Below are 24,205 nucleotides of genomic sequence, written 5' to 3'. Positions count from 1 at the left end.
CATTCCCAGGGTGCCGGGGGCGGGTAACGCACCCACAATGGTGCTGCACACAGGGGCTGCTGCCACCACGCAAAGAATCCCGAAAACCCTCCGAACTCCCTCGTCAGTGCTTGCAGGGCACTGCTGTGAGGGCTTGTCCAGGCCACAAAGCTCCTTCCATGCACAGGGTCCGTGCAGGGGCTGGCAGGCACTGGGGCCATCCACCACTCCCAGCTTCCTCTTCCATTCTTATCCTTATGCAAACCTCCCTCGCTTGGAATAACGAAAGAACTGGGTGAAATGTCCTGCATAGCTCAGAACCAGTGCAAACAAGCTGTATTTTGTCATACTGGGTGCTTTTACGGTACAGCACATTGAGGTAACAGTCAACACAGTCCAACTTTCACATCACTTTAGGATATAAAAGATTAAGTACAATGGATTTCCACTGGATGAAGGCATGGAGGAGAAAGCTATCCTGGTGTATGTGAAAAACCTCATCTCCCTGCTGGCAATCCTCACAGCAAGGGGCAGTGTTCCATGTCCCACAAATCAGTTTAATCCAGCCCACACGCCCTATCTTAAAATGAACTAAGCAACGTGGAAGCACATGTCCATCCTCTCCAAAGAACAGATGAGGGATGGGTGCCTGGGACAGGCAGCAGCTGCAGGCCAAGGCGTCAGCACCCACTGAGGAACGCGAAGATCACTCAATGTCCACGGGAACAACTGCTGCAATGGCTTTGGGATGAGGGTCACTGAAAGGGACAGGTGCCACTGTGCCTGCAGCCACACCAGCTGAGCCAGCCTAGCATTAGGTGACTGAAAACAAGTCACAGAAATCCAGTGAGTTGCAACAGGCAAACAACTAATAATTGGTTCATCATCTCAATTCCCCACCATCACGGCTGAGACAGAAGAGGGTTTTTTTGTTATGGCAAAAGATCCTTCTCCCAGGAGATACTTTGGCTTTGTGACATCTGTGTAAGGCTTCTCTGCACTGCTCCCCATGGGTGTGACAGGGACATGGCCTGCCCAGGGCACATGTGGCTGTCACCACTCCTGTGTCAGTGTATGACCACCCCAGGGAGGCCTCTACACAGGGAACTTAAATCTAACCTCGATAAATAAAACCAAATGTTTATTTACACCAAAGAATTCCAACACTGGATCTTTCACATATGAAGGACAAAGTATATATACACAGCAAGGGGTAGCAGGGCTGTAACAAGGGTGCTTTTCCGTTGTCAATGATAATATTTGTCCACAATTACTGATCTACCATTTCAGTTTAAGTTAACGTCTCCTGGCTCCTTCCTCTCAGTGCATATTTACAAGACTGTGAGGTAACTGGTATTCTCACCACATGGCACGTGAGGGAGGGGATGGTGGGTGAAGATGTGGGATCGGACTTGGCGCAGTCTGATTTTTCCAGCTTTAAGTAGCCACCAGCTTGAAACCTATAGAAACAATTTAAAAACAATATACCCAATAACAAATTAATTCCAGAGATCCAAGCCAAGCAATGGCTGGAAGAACCCTCCACGAGAAAGGGGCTGATGAGAGCAGGGCTTACTCTACAGGAGCACCTGTCTCAGGAGGTGCCAAGGACTCCAACTGGATCAGTAACTTCATTTTTAAGACTAAAATTACATGCAAGGGGTGAGTTAGCATTCTGGTTGACTCCTAAGGAGACATTATCCAATCCAATTAGGGTTTTGGACGCTATCTGCACTTATTCCTTTTAAGTTTATCCCACCTCTCCCTACTGGAATTGTCTCCTCAGTGTACCCTGGCTGGGACATATGCAGGACATGGGGTTCAAGTGAGTGGTACTTTAAGAATCCCCTCCCCTGCCTCATGAAGACTTGGTTTGGTAGTCTCTGGAGAACAGCACAATCCCCCAAGGCTTGTGGAGGAATAATGGTGGGAACATGAAGAGAAGAGATTTCCAGCAGGATGCAAGAGCTTGGAAATGCTGTTGATTCATCTTTGTTATTACATGAAGAGTTGTTTTGTTGGTGGTTTTTTTTTTTTTTTTTTGGGAGGGGTGGGGGGGGGGAAAGAAAAACTGTCCAAGAAGTATTCCATCTGTAGGTATTTTCAGGGAATCCCCTGAGTTACGAAAAGTTCAAGTAAAAAAAGAAAAATCAGCCTATAATAATTTTGTATATAATGACTGAACTACTATAAATCCACAAGCAACAGTTCAGACACGGTGTCTCCAAAGCGTTCATCCCCTCCCTTCCCCTGCCAGGCACGAGCTGCGTCCTGAGGAGAGGTGGAGGGGGAAACCTCTTCCCCACCTGACTCAGCTCAGGCAGCAGGAGACAGAGCCCGTCACTACTGCTGGGCGCCCGCAGCAGCTGGAACCGGCATCCCCAGGGTGGTGGTGGCAGAGATGACGGGGGAGCCTGCTAGAGGTCCAAGGGGTGAAGGTGTTGGCACTGAAGAAATCCCTGGAAGAGAGACAGGTAAGCAGGAATTAGAGTAAAAACAGCACACTGCTATCCAGGACAGCTTCTGAAGTCAAGCGGGAGCTTTGTGGGTCAGTTATGTTTTCAGAGCTGCCAAAATAATTAAAGAGAGAAAAGATCTGTCACTGTTCTCTGCAGCTCTGGGAAGGGCACAGATTTGCACACCCCTGAGTGTCACTGATGGGCAGAATCACAGAATGCTTTGGGTTGAAAAGGTAACCTTAAATATCCTCTTGTTCCAACCCCTCTGCCATGGGCAGAGACCTTCCACTAAACCATGTTGCCCCAAGCCCCGTTCAACCTGGCCCTTAAACAATTCCAGGGATCTGACAGCCACAGCTTCTCTGGGCAGCCTGTGCAAGTGGACTGTCCTTCAAGCTGCTGCCAGAAAATCAACTGCAAAGAACTTCTTAAAATGAGACCAGAAAAACAGGTCAGGCTGCCCAAGGCCTTACTTATCAGACTCTCCCACCCACTTTGCAGCTCTCCTTGCCCTTGTCCCCAATCCTGGGAGATGACCCAACACCGCCCTCCCTCCCTGCCTGCTGAACTCTCCCTCCTGGGTCCTCCCACCCAGCCACCCCACACACAGAAAAGCTTCAGCAGCCCAAGCACCGAGAGAGTTGGCAGAACTGACCTGACATCATGCTCGCACTGCTGACAGGAGTGCTGCCACCCGCCATGTTGGACGAGCCCATCCGAGCCTGGTCTTTCACAATGGGGTCTAGGAAGAGCACACTACCAGTGAGTGCTGTGCTGCCAGAGAGCTGCTGAGGCACACACACTGCCTGTGGCCTCTGTGCTCAGCCAGTCCTGGCACTCTGCCTGTGCCAAACAACATCAACCACCATCTATTGAAATACAGACATTTCCACCAATGCCAGCGGGGAGCACTCAAGAAGGTACCAAGGTCACATTATATCAGGGAAAATCAGCTAAATGATGTGATTTGGGGTTCAGCAGGACTGTCTGATATGAAAAGACAAAGGTTATTATGGCAAAGTTGATCTTCCTGTGCTAAGCAACTGTGTAATTGCAGAAAGCCAAACCCAGAATATGGGTGCAGCAAGCAGAAAGATTATCACTGATTACAATCGTGTGTCATGTCTCTGTACACATCTTACATCTCTGTGAGCTGTCAGGTGTGTCACTAGAACCTGTCATCCATGAGATGATCACAACTTACTAACTCTTGATTTTCAGCTGCATGTAATAAGGCTCTCATCTGAACAGGGACAATCCCTTCCTGACTCCCAGGCCTTCTGTGTCAGACAAGGGAATTCCAAACTTTGCTGAGCTCAGCACTACGTGTATCTTTTTGTGAACACAAGTTAATGAACTGTTTGTCCAGCTCTCACATTCCAAGCTGTTGGCTTTTCTAATGCTCATACTTGCAAAACATTCCCCTGGGATTTTTCCAACAGGTGTAACACATATCAACAGTCTGTTAATTACAGAGGTCCCCTCAGCAGCAGCTAAAACAACCCCAAAACCAAACCACCTGATCAAATATTGATATTATGCATTGTTGCAGCTGCTTCAAACCCCCAGATATCAATATCTGTGAAGAACAGCAAGCACTTAAAAGCATTTACTAGTGAAAATAACATTTTTGCTTGCAAAATCAAGACCTTAATATAGCAGTAGCTAAGCAATTTAGCAACAGAAGGAGTGAAAACATCTGTTTATCAACAAACCAGAATTCTCTGGGTTTATCCAAACAGAGGAATCCATGCACACCTGCAGAAAGCAACCCCAAATCACATGAGTTAGGTGACTTTCCTTGATATTACTTGCTGATTCATGGGCCTGACACAGGCACCCAACACTGATTCCTTGGCTGGTGGAGGTGGCACACAGAGAGCAGCAGCCTGAGCTCCAGCACAAATTATTTGCAGACCAGGCTTATCATTGTTGCCATTCTCAGCTCCCATCCGCACAAGGCATGGGAACAGAGATTTCCCAGAGGCAGAACTCTCAGGACAGCAGCTGATACTTACAGAAGTAGGGGTGTTCCATGGCTTCTCTTGCTGTGAGTCGTGACTGGTGATCATATCGCAGCAGCTTGTCTAAGAAATCCAGAGCTTCTGGACTCACCAGGTGTTGGTTCTCACTGTGGACAAAGCGCTCCCATCGCTTACGGGAGTGTCTGCAGGGAAACAGACCCAAATCAGGCCAGCCAGGGGACAGCAATGCCAAAACTCACTCTCTTAAGGAGCAAGAGCTGTGACAGATGTCCAGCCCTGAGGGAGGCACAGCACTGAGACATTCCAGAAGATGAAGCAGTGTCACTGTGTCTCCACGCGGTGGCACAGCAGGCACAGCCCCAGCACAGCCACCTCAGCCCCTGCACGGCCCTGCCATGACCCCAGGACTAATGCTCAGAATGGATTACAGGCCTAGAATTGCAGGTTCTGTCATCTCTTCTGCACCCAACGTGAGTTCCTTTAATTTTAGTCCCACTACGAGGGGAAAAAAACATATAAATGCCGTTTTTAGCAGCACCTGACTTTCTGCACTCTAATGCTGAGAAACACAATTTTGTTTTTTCCCCTCCAGACTGAAGAGAGCATTTGCCCTTCATGCTTTCTGCTCCAGTAGCTCCTTTATTGCCTGAATGACATTTAAAAATCTTTCCTCAGGTCCATTTCCATATAAAGGACTATGGAAAGCACTGGCAAAAGGAACCAAAGGCACAAAGTGTCAGTTCTCCAGAATCCTGGCTCTGATTTCTCCCACAAATTTTTGTTCATTTCAAGGTCTGTTGACAAAGCTTTAACTGTCTGGATCTACCAAAGAGACTCCAGACCTTGGCTCACCTGCCCAAAATGTCATTGAAACGTGGATCCAGCTCAATGTTGTATTTGTCAATGTAGTCATACAGATCTTCTGTCCCCAGAACCTTGGCTATCCTCACCAGCTGGGAACAAACACAAAAACAAGTCACTGCTGTGAAGGGATGATAATACCAGAGCCTGCATGAAGATACAGCAGCACATTCCCATGGGAGCTGGAACCTGATCCCAGCAGTATGAATCAGAGGCCACAGGGTCAGCCTGTGGCTCTGGCTTCCCCAGCCACACAGTCCCAGGCACCAGGAACATGACTGAACTCACAGCTGGAGCTCAGTACCCCAAGGCAGCCAGGAGGGAGCCACAGACCCTAAAATCTCTAAACATGAGACCTCACACCACAACCTCCCTTAGCAGCACGAAAATATTCAAAACCAACAGAGGGGAAGGCAAGAAAAACTGGTCGAAAAAGCAGAAACTCTGGATCTTGCATGTGAAAGGTGAAGCACCACCCCAGAGAGCTCCAGAATAAAGGTTTGAGAACAGAAGGTCCCTGTTCTAGAATATTTGCATGGCAGTCACATGCTGAGCATGTGATAAAAGTTTAAAAATAAAAATTTTGGCCCAAAGGCAACATTATCAAAGATTCCAGAATCTGTATAAACCTGTACCTAATTCACAGTTTCTATACAAGGGGGAGAGTGAGTAGTGGCAGGGGCTTTCCACATAACATAACCTCAGGAATAGTCAAACTATGTACTAGAACACACCAGCCTTAATATAACTATTTCCACAGCTTTTCCCAGACACCTACTGAGGAGCTTCTAAGTACAAAGCTCTATAAATCCATTTCTATTTAATTGGTTACATAATCTTGCACACTTGAGAAAAGGAATGTGGCTTCAAACTGAGCTAAGAAGCCATTAGAGAAAGGCTTAAAAATACTCTGGATGACTTGATAGAAGCCTAAGCAGGAAACCTTCATGGTGCTAAGAGAACAGACATTGTACATGACCAGCTCTCACCTGATCATAGTTGTCATGGCCATGGAAAAATGGCTCCTTTCGGAATATCATACTAGCCAACATGCAACCCAAGCTCCACATATCCAGACTGTAATCATACATCTGTACAAAACCAGAAGGACAATTCAATTTCTAATGAATTAAGCAGAACAGACCTCCAAAACTAACAGGGTTCCCCCACCCCACCAAGGTGATATGAACACAGCCATGTCATGTTGGAAACAAATTGAATTATCTTCATTTATCTTCATTCCTAAACCAGTGTTCAGCTTAGTGTTCCAGTTACTCAAACTGGGATACAGCAATTAGCAGGACAGCAGGTATCCTAATTCCATCCCTGTCTGCCAGGATATTAAAAACCAGAGCTTTCTTCTATTTTCACTGCAGACTCCAATGCTATAAACCACAGAGAAATGTGTGCTGGGAAAGGAAGCATTGGAACAAACAACAAAAGGTGTGGACTCCCCAGGGTCCATGGACAGGTGAGGATGTGTTTTTTTTCCAGAACCAGCATGGTCTGAAAGTCACCAGGAACACTGTGATTTCCATAATGCAAACTGCCATCAGATAAGGGGATGCTTTTATGGCTTAATTTAGAAGTTCATGCAGTACTTGCTGTTCCCACAGGGGCTTTGTTTCATTCCTGTACCTTACTGCAAACACAGCCTTGCTAAAAAAATATTCAACATTTGTATTCCAAGATCCATAATGATAGTTCTGCATCTCTTCCTCAGGTCCTGAGACTACTCATTTGTTTCCTTCATTCAGTGGCTTTATGGCCACTGCTTTCTGCCATACATTTTGGAACAGACTGTCTTTAGCTTCAACTCTCTAGACATCTGAATTTTGTGTTTATTACCTTGAAATGGCACTGACTTTCCATATCAAAGTCAGTAAGAAGTCCTGGTAACTCTTACCTGATAATCTACAAGAAGTTCAGGTCCTTTGAAATATCTGGAAGCCACTCTGACATTGTACTCCTGGCCAGGGTGATAGAATTCAGCCAAACCCCAGTCTATTAGTCTAAGCTAAAAATGGTAGAAAACAAAGAAAAAAGGCTCAAGGGATGCTCCAGCCTACCACTGGCTGAATGACACTGGTGAACTTAGCATGAACTTAATTTATAAGTCTTCCATTTTCAATTAATTTGACCAGAGTTTCTGGTTACATATTCTCCCCAAACCCGTATCACCAAGCAGACTAAATAAAATATCTCTCCTTACAACCCTGCCTGAGGGTTACATGTGACCAAGTAAAGCCTCAGAAAGCAGCACAATATTCTCATTTTACATTTGTCCACACCATTAAAGCAGAGTTCCCCTCAAAGAGGTCTGCTAGTACCACTACACAGGAGTACCCAAAAGGGATCCCAGTTTGCCAAAAGAAAAGCAGAACCCCTCCCTGCCCCCCAGCCACCCCACACTACCTTTCTGTGCTCATGGTCAATCATGACATTGTGAGGTTTGACATCTCTGTGCATGATTCCCATGCTATGGCAGTAATCTAGAGCCTGCAGGTGAAAGGAAACAGATGCTGGAGTCACAAGCATGGGTCAAGTTAACCATATTCCAAAGTATTTCCACACATATCAAGTCTAACTAGATGACAGGACTGTCCAGTGTTAGATCCTGGACTAGACTCACTGATCACAGAAAATGCTTCTAGAGCCCCCTCCCAAAGGGAGGCCCCAGCAACACAAGCCTCTTGACTTTATTTAATGTGCTTCCTCATAAAAATTGGAATTTCAGAGTCTCTAAGAGAATAGTTACTAGGCACTAATGATCACACAAGCCCCCTTTCTCCAGACTCCTAAGGAGAAATTACTTAGTTCAGAAGAATGGATGAAGACATTTGACTCACATTATACCTGAGCACAAACTCAGCCAGTAACAGCTCACAGTTTTCTTTTTTCAGAGGCTACATGTACTCCTGATTTAGGATTTTAAGGTACCTCAATGTACCAAAATGCTGAAAAACAGATACTGACTTGGTATTTTTCTGCCCAATTCTTCCATGGACTCTCCTTCCCTTAGTGATATGATGTCACTATCATCAGTGATTAGCTGAGAGCAAATAAACCAACAAAACAGCAGAGCACCAACTTACCTTCAAAATCTCATACATGTAGAATCGAATATCATAATCTGTTAATGTCTGGTATAATTGCTGTGGGACACAAACACATCATGTCAGTGTTCAACATCCAAAAAAACCCCTGTTCAGGGCTGCTGGCATTCTCCAAACCCATCTGAAGGTACAGTCCAAGTTTCTCAAGTTACTCTGATCAGTCTGTTCCTCTCCCTTTGCAAATCCCATACATAGTTTACTTCCAGCTCTGCTCAGACAGCACATCCTGGTTCCTGTCACTTTCTCCCTCTGGTTGTACCCACCCAGCACAAGCATGATGGATGGCATTGCACAGCTTTTCTTCTTCTGAGGCAGGTCAGTATGAAGGGACAAAGAAACATGTAAATCCCCATTCCCAGGAGCATGGAAGGCCACAGAAACAGCTGTCCACATTTAAAGTGGTTTCAATAAATAGTTGTACACATAAAAGCCAAATGCCTCAAAAACACAGGCACTGATGGACCACAAGGTAACAGATTCATTTGCTCCCAAGGTTAAATACCTCTTGGAATCTGCATTCTCATCTTGTAACTTTTGTGGCAAAATGGTACTGATAGGCCAATTACAAACTTCTGTCCCAACTGCATTTACCTTTAAAAGCATTTCCTCTGCTGGAAGGAAATACCTGTCCTATGTACTTGCCCTTCCCCAGAAAGTAGGAGTGGTGTTCAAACACAAAAAAAAGAGAAGTCACATCTCACACTGTACCTTAAAGTCTGTGTTGTTTACATGTTCAAAAACCAGAGCGGGTGTTCGAGACTGAAACAGAAAAAAAAGTATTCAGCCATGTAAAGTTATGTTTCCACTTAGAATAATGAATTGCATCTTTTTTTTTCTACTAAAACTGCACAAAATCCCTCTGCCTTGGACATATTTATGATTCCCCTCAGACAGAGAGAGCAGAGCCTGAGCCCACAGCCTCCAGCAGCACTGTTTGCAGAGTGAATTAACTTGACTCAGCTTGCTGGTATCTCTTCCTCACAGAGTGAGGGGCTGCAGGGACCTGTGGGGGAAGGGCCCTCTAAAAGAAGTTTATCAGATTAAGAGCTGATCTGATCAGTCAATTCAAAAGCAGGATTTAAGAGCAGGGGAAAACAAAAAGCCAGGTCAGAGCTGAAATCAAACAGAGCAACTTCACCCTTAACCCCAGTGTACCCCTTGAGTTTCTCCCTTACTCACCACAGGATCTTTTACTATATCTGCAAGGGTGATTATATTGGGACCGCCTCGCAAGTTCTCTAAGATCTTGATTTCACGCTTGATTTTCTTCTTTTTAACAGGCTGAAGAAGAAAAACCCAAAGTGTAAGATAAAGCCCTGCAGTAAAGTGAGGCTAATAGCTCAACAGCCAGATGACAACACCCAGGTGACTGCAGATCAGCAAAATATATTGAAACATTTGAAATTTAACCTGAAGATGCATCACACCAGTAAGGGCTCAAATATCTGCTGTCTCCTTTCTAACCACACAACCCTGACAGCTACAGACAATAATTCCAAGTGAAGGAGAGGCTGGAAGATGGCATTTTTTTAAAAAAGCTCTCTGAACATAATCTGATAGGCCAAGAGGAAATGGCCTCAAGTAATGCCAGGAAAAAATTTCTTCACAGAAAGGGCTGTCAATACCTTGAACAGGCTGCTCCAGTGGTGAGGACACCATCCTGGAATAGATTTAAAAGATGTGGCACCTGGGGACATGAATGCTGGGGTGTTGCCTGGACTTGATGATCTTTGAGTGCTTTTCCAACCAAACAGCTCTGTGATACTCCAAGACTTCTTAACTGGCATGTGGCAAATGTTTAACTATGAGAAGTCTATGGGCTATTGGAGGGTCACTAAATGAAGGCCAAGGCCATGACAGCCTGCCAGGACACCAGCACTTAGAGAAGCTGAGAATTTTGTAGTCACCAGCTGAAATGTTGTTTAGTTCCAAGTAAAAAGGTGTTGCACATCAGGGCTTCTTTAAGACAGAGCCTAATTCCTTACAGGCAGAGATCTGACTTAACTGCAGGGCTTATATCAGCAGGCTCAAACCCATGCCCTGTTTCACTGAGTGACACTCCAAAGCTAGGCTTTAAGGATTTCAGTTTTAGAACATCAAAAAGCCCTTTCTGGCCTCCTGATCACCTCAAGACAGATTTTATCTTTTGCTCAATCCCCAGCTCACCTTGAGAATTTTAACAACTACTTTTTCGTTATTTGTAATGTTGATGGCTTCAAATACTTCACTGTATTTGCCTCGGCCTAATTTTCGAACTAGCTGGTAGTCATCTTGATTTCTGTGGAGAGAAAAGGTTAGAGTTCCAAAGAGCTCAATCATTTCCATCACAATTTATAAACTGCTCCTTAACACTCAATCACTGCCTAACTTCACAGACAAAGGGGATTAACTAGTGCCTTACCTCTCCTGAACCAGATGATTTAAGAACTGGGAGAGAAACAGGGAACTTCTATTTGCCCAAGATTCAATCCAAAAGTATGGACTGAAAGCCTAACTATGTATTTCAGCATTAGCAAACTTGAACTATCCCTTCTCTCTATATTTGGAAGCTCCATTTTTCCTTGTATAATGCTGGTAAAATTCAACAAAGCCAGTAGGAGAAAAAAATCTAAGTGCAAGGCTGTTTAAAAACAGTCTGGGCACAAAGCAGCACTTATGCTCAGACGACTGTGTACATTCCAGAAACTGGGAACTGCACAGCTGAGGGCAGAACTCTGTCTGGGCCCTCCATATCCCAGCAGGAACGCAGAGCTATGAAGCTGCCACCACTGCTGTCTGATTCTGGGACACTTTAGTCATGAGCTCAATTTAGACACCTCCTTCCTTCAAAGAGAGGCAGCCATGTCTTTTCCAGGCACTTGGAGAGAGCTGAGCAACAGGTCATAAAATAGCATGTACTCATTTAAGTCCGTGGAGTTTCTTCACTTATCCAAGTCAGCAGCAACTTCAGTTTGAAAGTCTTTTCATTTCTTTTCAGCCCTGCACTCAAGGACTGTTTGGATTGTTTCAGAAATACATTTTCTTCCCTCTGAAAGGGGATGTTTCTCGACTACCTGGCAAAACTTCTTCAAACTTTTAAGGAAGCTGCTATAAATGTTCTTCCACAACTGGGAATTTAAAAGTTTGATAAGAAACATTTTTCTGAAGAGAAGTTGTGATCCTTTCCCTTGCCATCTGCCAAGAAGCTGCCATCACGCAGCGCAGTTGCCTGAACTCCCCAAGTACCACTATGCAGGATCCACAGGGACTGATCCTGGTGCAGGGACATGCAGAGGCAGCCCAGACTTACCCCCACTCAACCACGTGAGACTCATAGTCCCAGTACTCCCGGGGTCTGTGTGTGTTCACATCCGTGTAAACTCTGGCCCTGCTCGGCACGGGTCCCGACATATCAGACAGCTTGGCAGGCGGAAGCGCGATGTGAAACCAGAGGCGACCTGCTCTGCAGTGCTGACAGAGGAGAAAGGCCTCAGATTCCTCCACCTGCAGACAGAACAGAAACCAGAGGTTAAATTCTCAAGGTACTTCAAAAGTATTTAAGGTAATCATTAAAAGCTGCTGCAAAAGCTGGAGCCTGCCCAGCCATAGGCCTGGGATTTCTTGAAAGCCATTTGTCTGCTCTCCCTCACTCAGGACTGGCCCATAGCAAATCAATGTGCTGACCTGGTAATTTTCGGCACCTTGTTTCCAGCTGCTGGTTGTAGAGGTAACTTTCCAAAAGGAGAGAATGCCACGTGCTCTGTATCTGCAGACTGAAAGCAACAGCTACAGTCTCACCCCTATCACAAGTCTTGGGCCATCCAATGTAACAAAATCAATTCTGCTGGGATGGAAACCAGCTTTAGTCACAACTTCCTACAGTCAAAGCATTAAATCTGACTGTCCAAAAGACAGCAGCATCTGTGTTGGATTATGCTTTATTCAAACATGAAAGAAATGCACTGCTGCAAGGGTCTGAAGATATTCCTTTGCATTGTGCTTGCCCAAAGTACCTTCAATCCTTCCTCCTTCCAAGGCAATTTTTGCAAATCTTCTGATTAGTTTTATCAGTATTGAGACTGGTCAAAACCACTCAAAAGAAAGTCACTGTACGTCAGAGACAAACACTGTATCTTTATCCTATATGTCTGAATACTTTATCATCCACATCTGAATATTTAGGACAGCAGTAACTCACTACAGTTCTGTATCAATATTGTCCTACCTAAGACAAATGTGGAGCCTTTACATGTCTCAAATCCTTCACAAGGGGAAGATGTTTAAATACAAGAATCCCCTTGTTAGCTTTCAAAATAACTTACAAGAAAGAGAGCTGTATTGGAGCAGGGACCAGCACTGTTTGGTGTAGCAGCACATGGCAGGGCCATCCAGCCCTGGGTTTGTGCCCCCACAGTGGGCAACACTGTTATCTAAACTAATACATACACTTATTTGTTGTGCCAATCTTATCCCTTCAGAGAAAATGGGCAACTGCCAGCCTGCAGAAGGAAGTAACAGCCCCATTAATCACACATTAATGAGAAAGACCAAGAAATCTACTCAGAGCAGTTGGCTTAAGCTACTAAGGCACGTCACAACAGAGAAAACTCCAGAAGCAAAATCCTGCTCTACAGGCACAGTCCTGTTTTTTATTTGAGGTCTGCAGCACTTCAGCTCCTGTGAGGACCCACTGGCTGTGGAGGACCTGGGGGACACAGGTCTGATGTCCCTCACTGTGTCACACAAGCTGACCAGCAGCTGGTCCTGCTTCCAGAGGCAGGAGAGCGTGCAAGGGCTCTCTGACATGGGCAAAGCCTCCCTGGGTGGGACAGAGATCAGCACTGGGACATTTTTTGACCTACTGACACACAAATGGTGTTGGTGGCAGCTTCAGGTAGACAGGGGTGCAGTGATCCAGTCCAAAGGGTAAACAGGGACACAAGCACTATCCCAAAATCCACTATGGAAGGGTGACTGAGGCCTCAGACCCACAAAAGGATGATGAGGCACTTCAGTGTCCAGCTAATGGAAGAATATGAAGCATTCCTCAAAATATAATAAGTCTATTCCTAGATAAAATGCTAGTCCTCTCACAAAATACAATTTCAGAAGATGAGGCAGCAATCATCTAAGACCTCAAAGCATTTATGTGGCATGACTCAGACACTTAGAAATTAGATGTCCCCAGGCATTACTAGAGCATGCAAGTTTACTAGAACAGTTTAGTACAGTGAAATTTATTAGATTTCAAAGTTCAATCACTGTGTTTGTGTTTCTTCTCACTCCCTGTCCTTCTGGCAGGAGATGCAGTGGCCCATTTCCTCTGCCCAATCCTCCTTGTGAAGGAATTAACTGAACTTATACATGTCTCAGATGACTTAGCAATTTTAATTTTTAAGCACAATCCAGTATAAATAAAGCACACGTGACTGCTCCCCTCACCCAGCTCAGCAAGATCAGTTTCAGCACAAAAAAAAAAAAAAAGAAAAATCAATCACATTATCTAAAGATAGATCAAATTTCATAGTGGCTATTTTTTGTCACGTAGCTCTAGCCTAGCTCAAGCAGCACATTGTAGCAGGCTGCTCAGAGAAAGGCTTTTTCAGGAAATCATCAACTGCAGCTTCTAAGAATGGCACACAATGTCTATTTACAAGGGTAGGTATTATTGTCTACTATTCTTTACACAGGAAGGGGAGAGAATCTGCACAGATAACCAAATTTTAAAGCAAACAGAGTTACAGACATACACAAACTTACCCTGCCTGAAAGCTGCTCACTCTCTGCTCAAAACTGCCAAGGAATTTGTATAGATTTTTGCCTTCAGTGGCCCTGGAGGGGGATTATTTTGCAGTGGATCCAAGCTCTTTGGCAGAAGGGAATGACACAAATAAGGACAGATAATGGGGACAGGTGTTGACATGCAGGCATCAGTTGAGGCTGCAGATTTAAAGCAGAAAAATCTACAGCAAGAGCAGCGATTGCACCTAGAGAACAGACCTGAACCTGTTATAAAAGAGGAGTTCTATTTCTGCAGAATCCAAACAATTTTTTCATTTGTTAATTCCTGCATTGATGACAAAATCATAGAATAATTTATATTGGGAGAGTCTGCTCAACATCACCTAATCAAAGCAGATGTGGGGAGATCAGGGTCCAGTGTAGCCTTGAGCATCTCCAGAAACAACATTAAAATTTTAATTTCTGTGGTAGAGAAGTGTTTAACTGGGAAACAACCATGAGCTTTTAGGCAATGTACCAGAGGTCACAAGGAGAGGAAGACAAAGCTCCCAACCACAGTCTGACAGGCTGTTCACTGTGCAAGGACACAGAGCAGGGCTTCTCAATCAGCCCCTGGGGTGGCATCCCTTGGACAGATAGCACCCAGAAGGGCTCACATGACAGCTACAGCAAAGGAACACCCCAAAGTCTCACTGCTGGCTTCTCCCACACAGGCCTGGCCTCAGAAATGCCGTTGGAGCATTAACAAACTGATAATGAGCTGATTTCTTACACAGCAGCCTTATCAAGAGGAACCCTGCTCATCCCAGGCAAGAACAGAGCCAAACACAGCTCCTGTCCTGCTGACAGACTCCAGGGGAGTACCCAGAGCCCCAGCCCAGACATAAATAATTGTGCTGCCACCATATAGGAATTTTTAATTGGAAGGCCTACTAATTAAAAAAGATCAGTTCTTAAAAGTTTGAATTCTTTTAACAGTAGCCTGTTGTCTAAACAGCTTGGCAAGCTTAGACATTTTGTGCCTAAAGTTCAATAAAATGGTAAAAAGCCTCTCAGTGTTCTCTCTTTGACTCTTTTACAACATTTAAATCTAAGCTAGTTACAAACCCCCTTATTTTTAAAAAGGGATGTTATCATCCTTACAATGCACTCTAATTCTAAGGGCAACCATGTCCCCATAAAGAATTTGATATTTTGTGATGGATCCATACTTCCAGCACCTACTCTAATGAGTACAGGAATTTCCTACACCCTCTGTCCTTCCAGATGCATGCACTTAGAGCAAGTAGCAACAAAACAGAGTTAAGAAATCCATGCAGATTAGTTTCTGAGAAACACACCTACTTTGCCCCTAGTAAAATTTGCCTTTTTTTTTTTTTTTTTTTAGTCCAGAATAACTGAGATACCGGAATGATTTTTTTCTCCTTTTAAATGGAAATGTTCTTGGCATGGAACCTCTCTCAAGTTACTCATTCAGAACTTAAAACCTGTGAAGTTGCCCCAGTATGATGCAGCATTTACAGAGGCTCCCAGTGAGCTGAAAGCCAAGCTTCCCAGAAGACTGGTGTCCCAAGGAACTCACAAGTGCTGTCCAAGTGATGACCTTTGTGGATAAGGTTTGGAGTATAAATAATGTACCCAAGAACACAAACACTGCTTGACACTGGCTTCCCTGTGGACTGCTGTTAACAGCTTGCCTTGCCCTCAGTGTGAACACTCTACTGCCAGGAAGATCCAAGTTCATCCAGAGAGAGTGGAGTGAACCCAGAAAACCTTGTTCAACACCACATAAACCTGGTTATTCCCAATGACCCACCTGAACTCTGCTTCAGTGAGCCCACAGCAGTTCCAAGGGAGCAAAACAGGCCCTGAACTGCAGCGAGCTGAACTCAAAGAGCCAATAAAACATTTCTGCAGCTTTATGAATGCCAGAGAAGCTCACCTTCCTCTGGAGGAGAAAGCAAAGTGGACAGATTGACCAAACAGGTCTAGAGACTTTCCTCTCACTTCTACTTTCCCCACGTAAGCTCATTACAGTGTGACTGTGCCAGCCTAAGACTGTAAACAGGCTGAGACAGCAGCGGGTTTGTTGGGAGAGAAGAAAAGCTCTGTCAGTGGAGAAGAGCAGAATTACAGCACACAGCCTGCAATATAAAGGTTATTCCCCTCCTTTTATCTCCAGCTGCAAGCAAGATGTTACCTTTCATAGCAGGAAGCTTAAAGCCAGCCTCTAAAATCATGAGTGTAAAATGTGATTTGGTAGGGTGAGCAAGAATTACAATTATCAGATAAAATTGTTGATGATTTCCTTCACATAGCCCTGTAATCCTCCCAGGGAAATGCACTTGCTCCTTCAGAGTTTGGAGAATATCTAATACCACAGAAACACTGAAATTAAAAAATCAAGGCATGCCTAAATGTTACAGTACTGCCTGCTGGCAGTCAACATCAATCAACACTCAGCTTACTTTTAAAAGAAATAATAGTAATCATCTCCATTAAAAATATGCTCTATCTCACAAAAGAAACCTGATTTCTATATTCTCATGATGCTGAAACTTCAGCAATACAAGTACAGAACAAATGACCTCCAGAAGTCCCTTGCAACCTATATTTTTCTATGATTTTACAACTAAAATAGAAACAAGCCTGGATTAACAAAATTGACATTTTATATCCTTTCCTGAAGATCATTTCCCTACTAAAGGGACAACATCAACAGAAAAGCAGATTTTAAAATTTGAGTTTAAAAAAAAAAGCTTAGGTTTGAAATCAAACTTTTCTCTGGGTATTGTTTTGGAACAGCACAGTGTGATTTAACTGCAGTTTCCACTAAAATTATTTTCCAGATTTCTTTTAAATAGCTGGTTGTGTCCGACTGTAGAGAAATAACAAATGATAATGTAATGACCTCAACATTCCCTTAAGAAAGAAACATGAACTGTTGTGATTAATTCAAAACAAGACATGGCCAGTCTGCAGAGAAAGCAGTTGACAGGTTTAGTTATACTGGAAGCAACATCTTGGAGTAATTCTGCATTAGAAACATCCTAAATTTAGATTGGCTCTTCCTACATCAGCTCCACTGATTCCTCTCTGAATTCCTCACGATTTTGCCAATGAAGAAGTCATCCTCTGTAATGAGGATCACAATCTATATGGAAGCCACAGGAATGGTTTTGCTGTAACTCCCATGTTTGATGATACTCTTCACAGTCTTGGGGAAAACTTCACTGTCCCACTTTCCCACCTCGGGAAGCAGAGTGTAACATGTCTGTCACCCTCCAGGGTGCCCTGGCAGTGGCTCTGGTGCACACACTCTCCTGGCAGAAGGTCTGTCATGCTTTGTCTTCCTTTTCATTCACATCTCTAACAGCTGAATTTTAGCAGAGCTCACATGAAGCCTCTATGGGTGTCCAGCATCTCAGCCTGGTTGGGCACCTGTCCTTTGCCAAATATCAGTGCTGGCAACAGCACATGGGCTGGGGCAGAGTGCTGGGCTCACCTCCAGCAGCAGTGACAGGCATTCTATGCAGGCAATTCCCCAAGATCAACACTATTATTTTCAGAGCTAAGTCAGTCAACAGCACATGGAGCAAAGGGAAAGACCCCAAAACACAAAGAAGCCAAAGCTGACCTTGGACAGGGCCATGTAGCCACAGAGGGCAGCAAGACACCCAAGCCCCAGCAGCTGAGGGCAGGCTCTGCCTCCTTCCCATGCCTGCAGCTTCTGCCACCACTCCCAGCACCCATGAACCCAGAGGATATCCTCAGTGCCAGTGCCAAGGACTCCTGACACAGCCTGATAAAAATGGCTGCAATATAACCAGGCACCGCCAAATCACCTCGTCTGTGCACACACCAAACAGAAACCAACGACAAAACTCTGCCTGCACCTCTTCCCCAAAGTGCCAGGTCAGGCTGAGCAGGGAGTGCAGGAAAGGCAGGGGGTTTTCTTTGGAGGAGTATCCCTCCAGGTCTGCCCTAAAGCCAGAGCAATACCTCAACAGGAAGCAGTTCCTTTTTCTTCCAAGAGCACTAACAAAACGAAATCTCCTACTGCTGGAGCTTTGGACAGGATTCCAGTTCCCAAAAGTACAGTTTCTGAGAGCCCAGCAACACCAGGGAACCCTTCCTGGAGGCTCACAAAGGGGAATGTTTCAGCAGCACTATGGCCTGACATCAGGTTCCACTGGCAGCATCCTCTGGAAAGTTCTACCTCCCTAATTGCTGCTAAGTGACACAGTTGTTTTCCTCATTAATTAGTAGGCACAGAGTACTGCCAGGACAATCATTCAGCTGATTTGACTCTTATGGGTCATGTACAGAGAGGGATTTAGGCAGAACTCAGAAAACTGACCCGTACCAACCATCTGTAAAAGTTACACAGTTTTAATTGATCCAATCAAGCAACTCCTAGAGGCAGGAGGAATTACCAGAGCCAAAGGGCACTGCCTGTAACTATTTCTTCAGGAAATCCCTGTGATCAGCTGTTCCATGGAGCAGGCAATGCACTGCAAATCACGTCCAACCCTCAGCCAGCATCGAGCAGGCTCAGCAAGAGGCACCCAGTGCAAACCCCTGCCAGCAAGTGAAGCTCTGACATAATTCTGTAAAAATTTATCTTTATTAACACAAGATGAAACTAGCTACCACCATTCCAAGAATCAAATGGAAAAAAACCCCAGCTATTAAACTCCAGCAATCAGCACTCTCCTTCACACCTTACAAGCCCCCAGTAAAGCCATTGTGCCAAAACTTGTAACTTCATTTGTAAGTTCAGATGAAATTAATCTAGATGCTGCAGAGCGAGGGAAAAGCCCTCTAAAAAGCCCTCTTTTTCCTTCTGGAGTACAACCAAGCGTGGAAGAAAGGCTGGAATTCAACAGCACATTGGTAACAGACAGAGAAACCTGTGAAAAAGGCTGCAAGAGAAGGAACACTGCAGGAGCTCTTGCTTTTCTAGACTGGAAATTAATTTGTTGTGCGCGTCCACGCTCATCCATTTTCTGAACACTAAAAATAAAGATTTTCTGACAACTCACACGCACATGTGCAAATATGCTCCGAGAAAATGCCTTCTCCAAAGCTTTGCTAACAACAGGGAGAGGCACCTTTGCAGCTCCTTGGACACACAAGAGGATTTGGGGCCACTTCTCCCACCACAGGAAGACCTTTCCCACCCAGGGAAAGCAAGTTCTGGCATGTAATGCTGTATTAGCACGCAGGATTCTCCCTGAACTTGGCTTAATTAAAAGAGGACTAATTTAGCCTTTGGTTGTTCCAGAAGGTGCAAGGGCAGAACCTACTTCTCTGCAAAACAGAGTGAGTAACCTTAATTTTCTAGGTCTGCTGTTAACACTTCAGACCATCCAGTGGGAAAGCTGCAGCCAAACTCTTGCCTTGACTCAAAGCTGTTTTCCATCTAGCACACAATTTATTCAGCACTCACATGAAATAAATAAACTGCCATAATATGAAGCAGCCATTACACAGGCAGGAGCTGGGCAGCCTGCTTTAGAAACCACCTCCCTGTACATGGTAATATTAATTAAAAAATAGAACTCAGTAAGGAGGACATAACCTAAATCTCAGAACTCAACTCCAAGGAAAATTAAAATTATTGAAGCTGTAACCTTCCAAATGTGAGTCTGTGGTGGTACCAAGTCCACAAAGAACTCCAAGCTTCCCTTCTGCTCTTCAGCCTCCCAAAGCAGCAGCAAGAAATGGGTAATAATAAAACCATTTGTCCAGAACAGTGTGAAAACAGGAGCAGATGAGACTTGGGCCAGGCTCACGTTGCTGTTTCTCTACTGGACTCCCAACCAGAAAATATCCATGAACCACATCAACAATCCCACTCCTCATCAACCTTCCCCACCAATATGTAAGTTTGGCACCTTGATGGAAAAAGGGGCCAAAAACCAGCTTGGAAAAACTCTACATTCAGCAGAGCACTAACAGCAGCTCAAAAAGCTGCAGCCTCCTCTTCCAAGCAGTTTTTTCAGGTTCAAAGGAGAACTCCCTTTCTCCAATTACATTCTGTAAATTCCAGGGAAGTCAGCTCTTGGAAGCCCCTGGAAGGAGATATCCAAGCTTAGAAAAATTATCCAAGAGCTGTCTTGCAACAAATGTTTGTAGCCAGACTAAGTCAAGGCAGCGTTTCCTGATCTTAAAATCTTATTTTTTTTTTCCTCACAAGACCCTTATGGGACAATAAGATGGCAATAATCTCATGCAAAGAGTTCTAAACAGATATTTTAATGTAAGCAATTCCATAATGGAGGAACAGTGGAGGTGACAGGTCTGGTAGCCCAGAAATAAATCCCTGCCTCTTCAGAAATGTGACACTAAATTAATCACACCACCACAATGTCACCCATTTGCTTCTCCTGTCTTCCTTTCCCTTATCCTCAGAGGACATGAGGAAAGACAAAGAGAAAATGAGTTCTGTAAGGAGAAAATGGAGAAGAACTGAAATGGAAGTGTAAGGACACCCACCATTTACCAAAATTGGGAAAAGCTGGGTATGTGTCCCTTTCATCAGAGCAGAAAGTTTCTTTCTCTACAACTCCACAAATCTGTAACCACCTTTCAGCATCCTTTATACCATGAGATTCCTACTTCCAACACATTCCATGCTGATGAACCCAATCTGCATGACTTGAAAATGCCCCAAATACCAAACTCTAAGTCTTTCCATGTCAGGAAATGGAATTTTACCACATCAATTCCCAATCCCAGGTTTGCATCTTCATTCTCACATCTCACCAGCCTTTTTCAAGCAAACAAATTCCATTAACTGCCCCTGCACAAACCTCAACAACCTTAATGCCATGCAACATCCCACGATCCAATTTCCTCCACATTTGCTAGAACCTACTGCCAATTTTAGCATCACTTTTCCAAAGAGCCACATTCCCAACAGCCAACAAGCCTCACTTTCCCTCCATCTATGAAGCCAAGAGCCCTGCCAAACAAAGAAAACCTGCTCTGACCCTCCCACTTGCAAGTGTCTGCTTTCTCCTCCAGCCTCTCCCTCTCCCCACATCTGCCCATGCTCTGTGCCTCATCCCCTCACCCAGACCTTCAGCTGCATCAGTTTTTGCTTCTTTGCAGCAGCCAAAGCCAAGATTATGTTCCCTTCCTCAACCCTCTGCAGGCAGCAGCTGAACAGGTCAAGCTCTGAGTGCAGGACACGCACACCCAGCTCTGCCACCACACACACTGGGAACAAGACAGCAAATTTCACTAACAACAGAAATTATGTTACCAGCTATTGACAGAAATCACTGGAGAAAGGTGAAATAATGGAAGTTTCTCCCCATTGGCAAGATGAAGGGAAAGGATCACTGCCTACCAGCAAAGATGGACACTCTTCATGCTCAGGCCCTTTCCAATCACAACTGTACAATGTCTGGCCCTTTACAGTTGCAATTTCCCTCCCTTGTCTGGAGCCATCCAAAGAGAACAGGGATTGCAGCCACAAGGCACAGGCAGATCTGCTGAGGGCAGAGCCTGCCCTGATCCTGGGATCACACATCCCAATCCCAATTTCCACCCTCCAGTTACAGACAGTGCCTGTGCTCTAGGAAATGCAACATTACCCTAATCCCAGTTTTAGGGATAACTAAGGAACTGATAAAGCTTCACACTCTCCCCAAATCTTGCCTTGAGTCTTCCCAAGCTCACTCCCTCCTCTCCTAGCAGAAACTTTGCCCTTTTCTACACCACACCAAACCAGCAACCACAGGATGAGTGACTGCTCTGCCCCAGCTGATGATGCACCCAGAATCCACCCTGGATTCACATCCAACACCCAGGCTGGCTGGCAGGATGGCACAAGCCCCAACTGAGTCTGAATAATTTGAGCAATTCTGTTTCAGAAAAAGAGAGTGTGCACAAAGAACAAAGAAATCACTGCCAGCCCCAAGCAGAAATGCTGGGTGTCCACTTGCTTTCCTCTGAAGAGCTGCCACTGTGCCCAGTCCCCTCTGGCAGGGGCTCTTCCCAAGCCCTTTGTGGAGGGCACCCATGAGGAGCCAGGTGAGCACATGGCACAGCCCTCTCCAGGGACAGTGCCCAGCCTCAAAGCCTGGCACCAGGGTCAGTGCAAGAGCAGCTGCCCAAAGCTCCAACCCAGGGTCAGGTTTGAGCAACACAAATCCCAAACCATGAGAGACCCCTCTCAGGGGTACCAGGGCTGCAAGTGACCCACAAAGAACATGGAGGCAACTCCTGGCCCTGCACAGGACAGCCCAGAAATCCCACCCTGTGCCTGAGAACCTTCTCCAAGCTCCTTGAACTCTGTCAGGCTTGGGGCCATTACCACCGCCCTGGGGAGCCTGTTTCAGTTTCCATCCACCCTCTGGGTGAAAAACCTTTTCCTAATATCCAACCTAAACCACCTGCCCACAGCTCCATGGAGCCCCCCAGGTCCTGCAACCGATCACCAGAGACCACAGATCAGAGCCTGCCCCTCCGCTTTGCCTGAATATTCACAATCCAAACTTTATTGGTTTAACCCAAAAACCTCAGTAAGAAAAAATTAAGCGATCTCACACACATAGGGTTCCATAATCTTATCTTACTCCTCTCTTACAAACCACATTTTACCAACAGACACGCTGCTCTCGGTCCCAAGGCACAATTAACTAAATTACAGCGGGGGCAAGGCTGACCAGCGCTGCTTCCACAGGCTGGTGTGCACAGCCGTGAGAACGACCTTCCCTCCACCCAGAAAGGCCCAGAACGGAGTCCCTGCGCAGCCGGGGGAGGCACCGAGCACGAACGGGCCTTTCCGTGCCCCTCCGCATCTCCCCGCTTCTCCGGGCAGGGCGGGGAAGAGGCAAGATCGAGCAATTGAAGTCAATAACACCTCCAAGGCCCGAAGGTGCGAGCCGGGAGAGCTGGGGGAGGGGACGGCTCCCGTTCCGCGGGGCTCTGCCCTTCCTGCGCGGCCCAGGGCGGCCCCGCACCGGGCTGGGGGCAGCGGGGCGGCCCCTGCACAGCCCCTGCCCGCTCCCCCCGGGCACTCGGAGCCCCTCCGAGGGCAGAGGGCGGCGGGCCGTGCCCTTTCCGCCGCACCGGACCCGCCCGCTCTGCCCGCTCCCCCTCAGCGCCGCCGCGGCCCCACTCTCCTGAGGGGCAGCCGCGGCCCCCCGGCCCACACCGCGCCCGCGGCGGGGGGGCGGAGGAGCTCAGGAGGCGCAGCGGAGCCTCCCCCCCGCCGCCCGCTCCGCCCGCCACCGCCGCGGGGCCCCGCTCGGGCGCCGGAGCCGCCGGTACCTGGCGCGGCCGCTACCGCCGCCGCCGCCGCCGCACACAGACAATATGGCGGAGGCACAAGGCTCGGCCGCCGCCGCAGGGACCAGAGCGAGGCGCGCCGGAAACGGAAACCGCGCGGGCCCCGCCACGCGCCGCGGGGGCGTGCGCAGGGAAGGGTGGAGCGCGCCGCGGGGTGCTATGGGAGTTGTAGTCCACGGTGGTGGCGGCAGTGTGCGAAGGGCGCGGGTTTGTTCCCGTTCCGTGTCCAGGTGTGTCCCCGTGAACCGCGGGAAGGTGGCGGGGTCCGTGTCGGCCTCCGCAGCGCCGGCGAGAGGCCCGACCGTGAGCGGTGGCCGCTTGGGCCCAGTCGCTCTGCGGGGCTGTGCGCGGGACCCGCCGCCAGGGGGCGACTGTGGCCTGTGGAGGTGCCCCGGTACCGGCGCTGCCCCGGCCCCTCCATCGGGCCCGGTACCGATCTTTGCCCCGGTCTTTCCCACGCCATTCCACGGTCCTGTCCTGGCCCTTCCACAGCCCTGTCCCAGCCGTTCTTCAGCCCTTCTCTGGCCCTTCTATCAGCCCTTTCCCAGCCCTTCCACCGGCCCGGCCCCGGCCCTCCCAGACCCCGCGGCCGCCGCAGAGCGCTGGGGTCCCGCCGGCCTGCGGGGTCTCGGGCGCTGTTCATGGAAGGGGCTCATCCCTCTGCTGAGCCCGCAGCCGGGCCAGCAACCAGGCCAAGCCTTGACCTAGTCCAGCGCCCTGTGACCTTCTCTCCCTGCCTTTCACCTTTTTAGCCCAATTTCTTGCCGTGCAGCTCAGG

The 24,205-nt window shown here is 46.8% G+C and overlaps 1 protein-coding gene across 2 annotated transcripts; it reads right to left on the bottom strand.

Moving 5' to 3' along the window:
* Positions 1 to 1,099: 1,099 nt before the first annotated feature.
* CSNK2A1 (casein kinase 2 alpha 1) lies at positions 1,100 to 23,503 on the bottom strand. Of its 2 annotated transcripts, XM_058036325.1 has the most exons (14): positions 23,410 to 23,503; positions 11,690 to 11,883; positions 10,567 to 10,678; positions 9,580 to 9,681; positions 9,109 to 9,159; positions 8,380 to 8,439; positions 7,700 to 7,783; positions 7,191 to 7,301; positions 6,274 to 6,375; positions 5,276 to 5,376; positions 4,457 to 4,605; positions 3,094 to 3,180; positions 2,286 to 2,438; positions 1,100 to 1,439 (listed from the first exon to the last, which is right to left on the bottom strand). In XM_058036325.1, exons 2-13 carry the CDS (start codon positions 11,788 to 11,790, stop codon positions 2,323 to 2,325), a joined length of 1,176 nt encoding a protein of 391 aa, XP_057892308.1. In that variant the 5' UTR covers positions 11,791 to 11,883; positions 23,410 to 23,503; the 3' UTR covers positions 1,100 to 1,439; positions 2,286 to 2,322. The 2 variants fall into 2 exon arrangements, with proteins under 2 accessions (XP_057892308.1, XP_057892307.1); XM_058036324.1 differs by having other exon boundaries at positions 1,100 to 2,438.
* Positions 23,504 to 24,205: the final 702 nt, after the last annotated feature.

Source organism: Melospiza georgiana, chromosome 17 (assembly GCF_028018845.1).
Source record: "Melospiza georgiana isolate bMelGeo1 chromosome 17, bMelGeo1.pri, whole genome shotgun sequence".
NCBI lineage: Eukaryota > Metazoa > Chordata > Aves > Passeriformes > Passerellidae > Melospiza > Melospiza georgiana.
The sequence above is the reverse complement of the archived record's forward strand: the minus strand, read 5'-3'. Positions and strand labels throughout refer to the sequence as shown.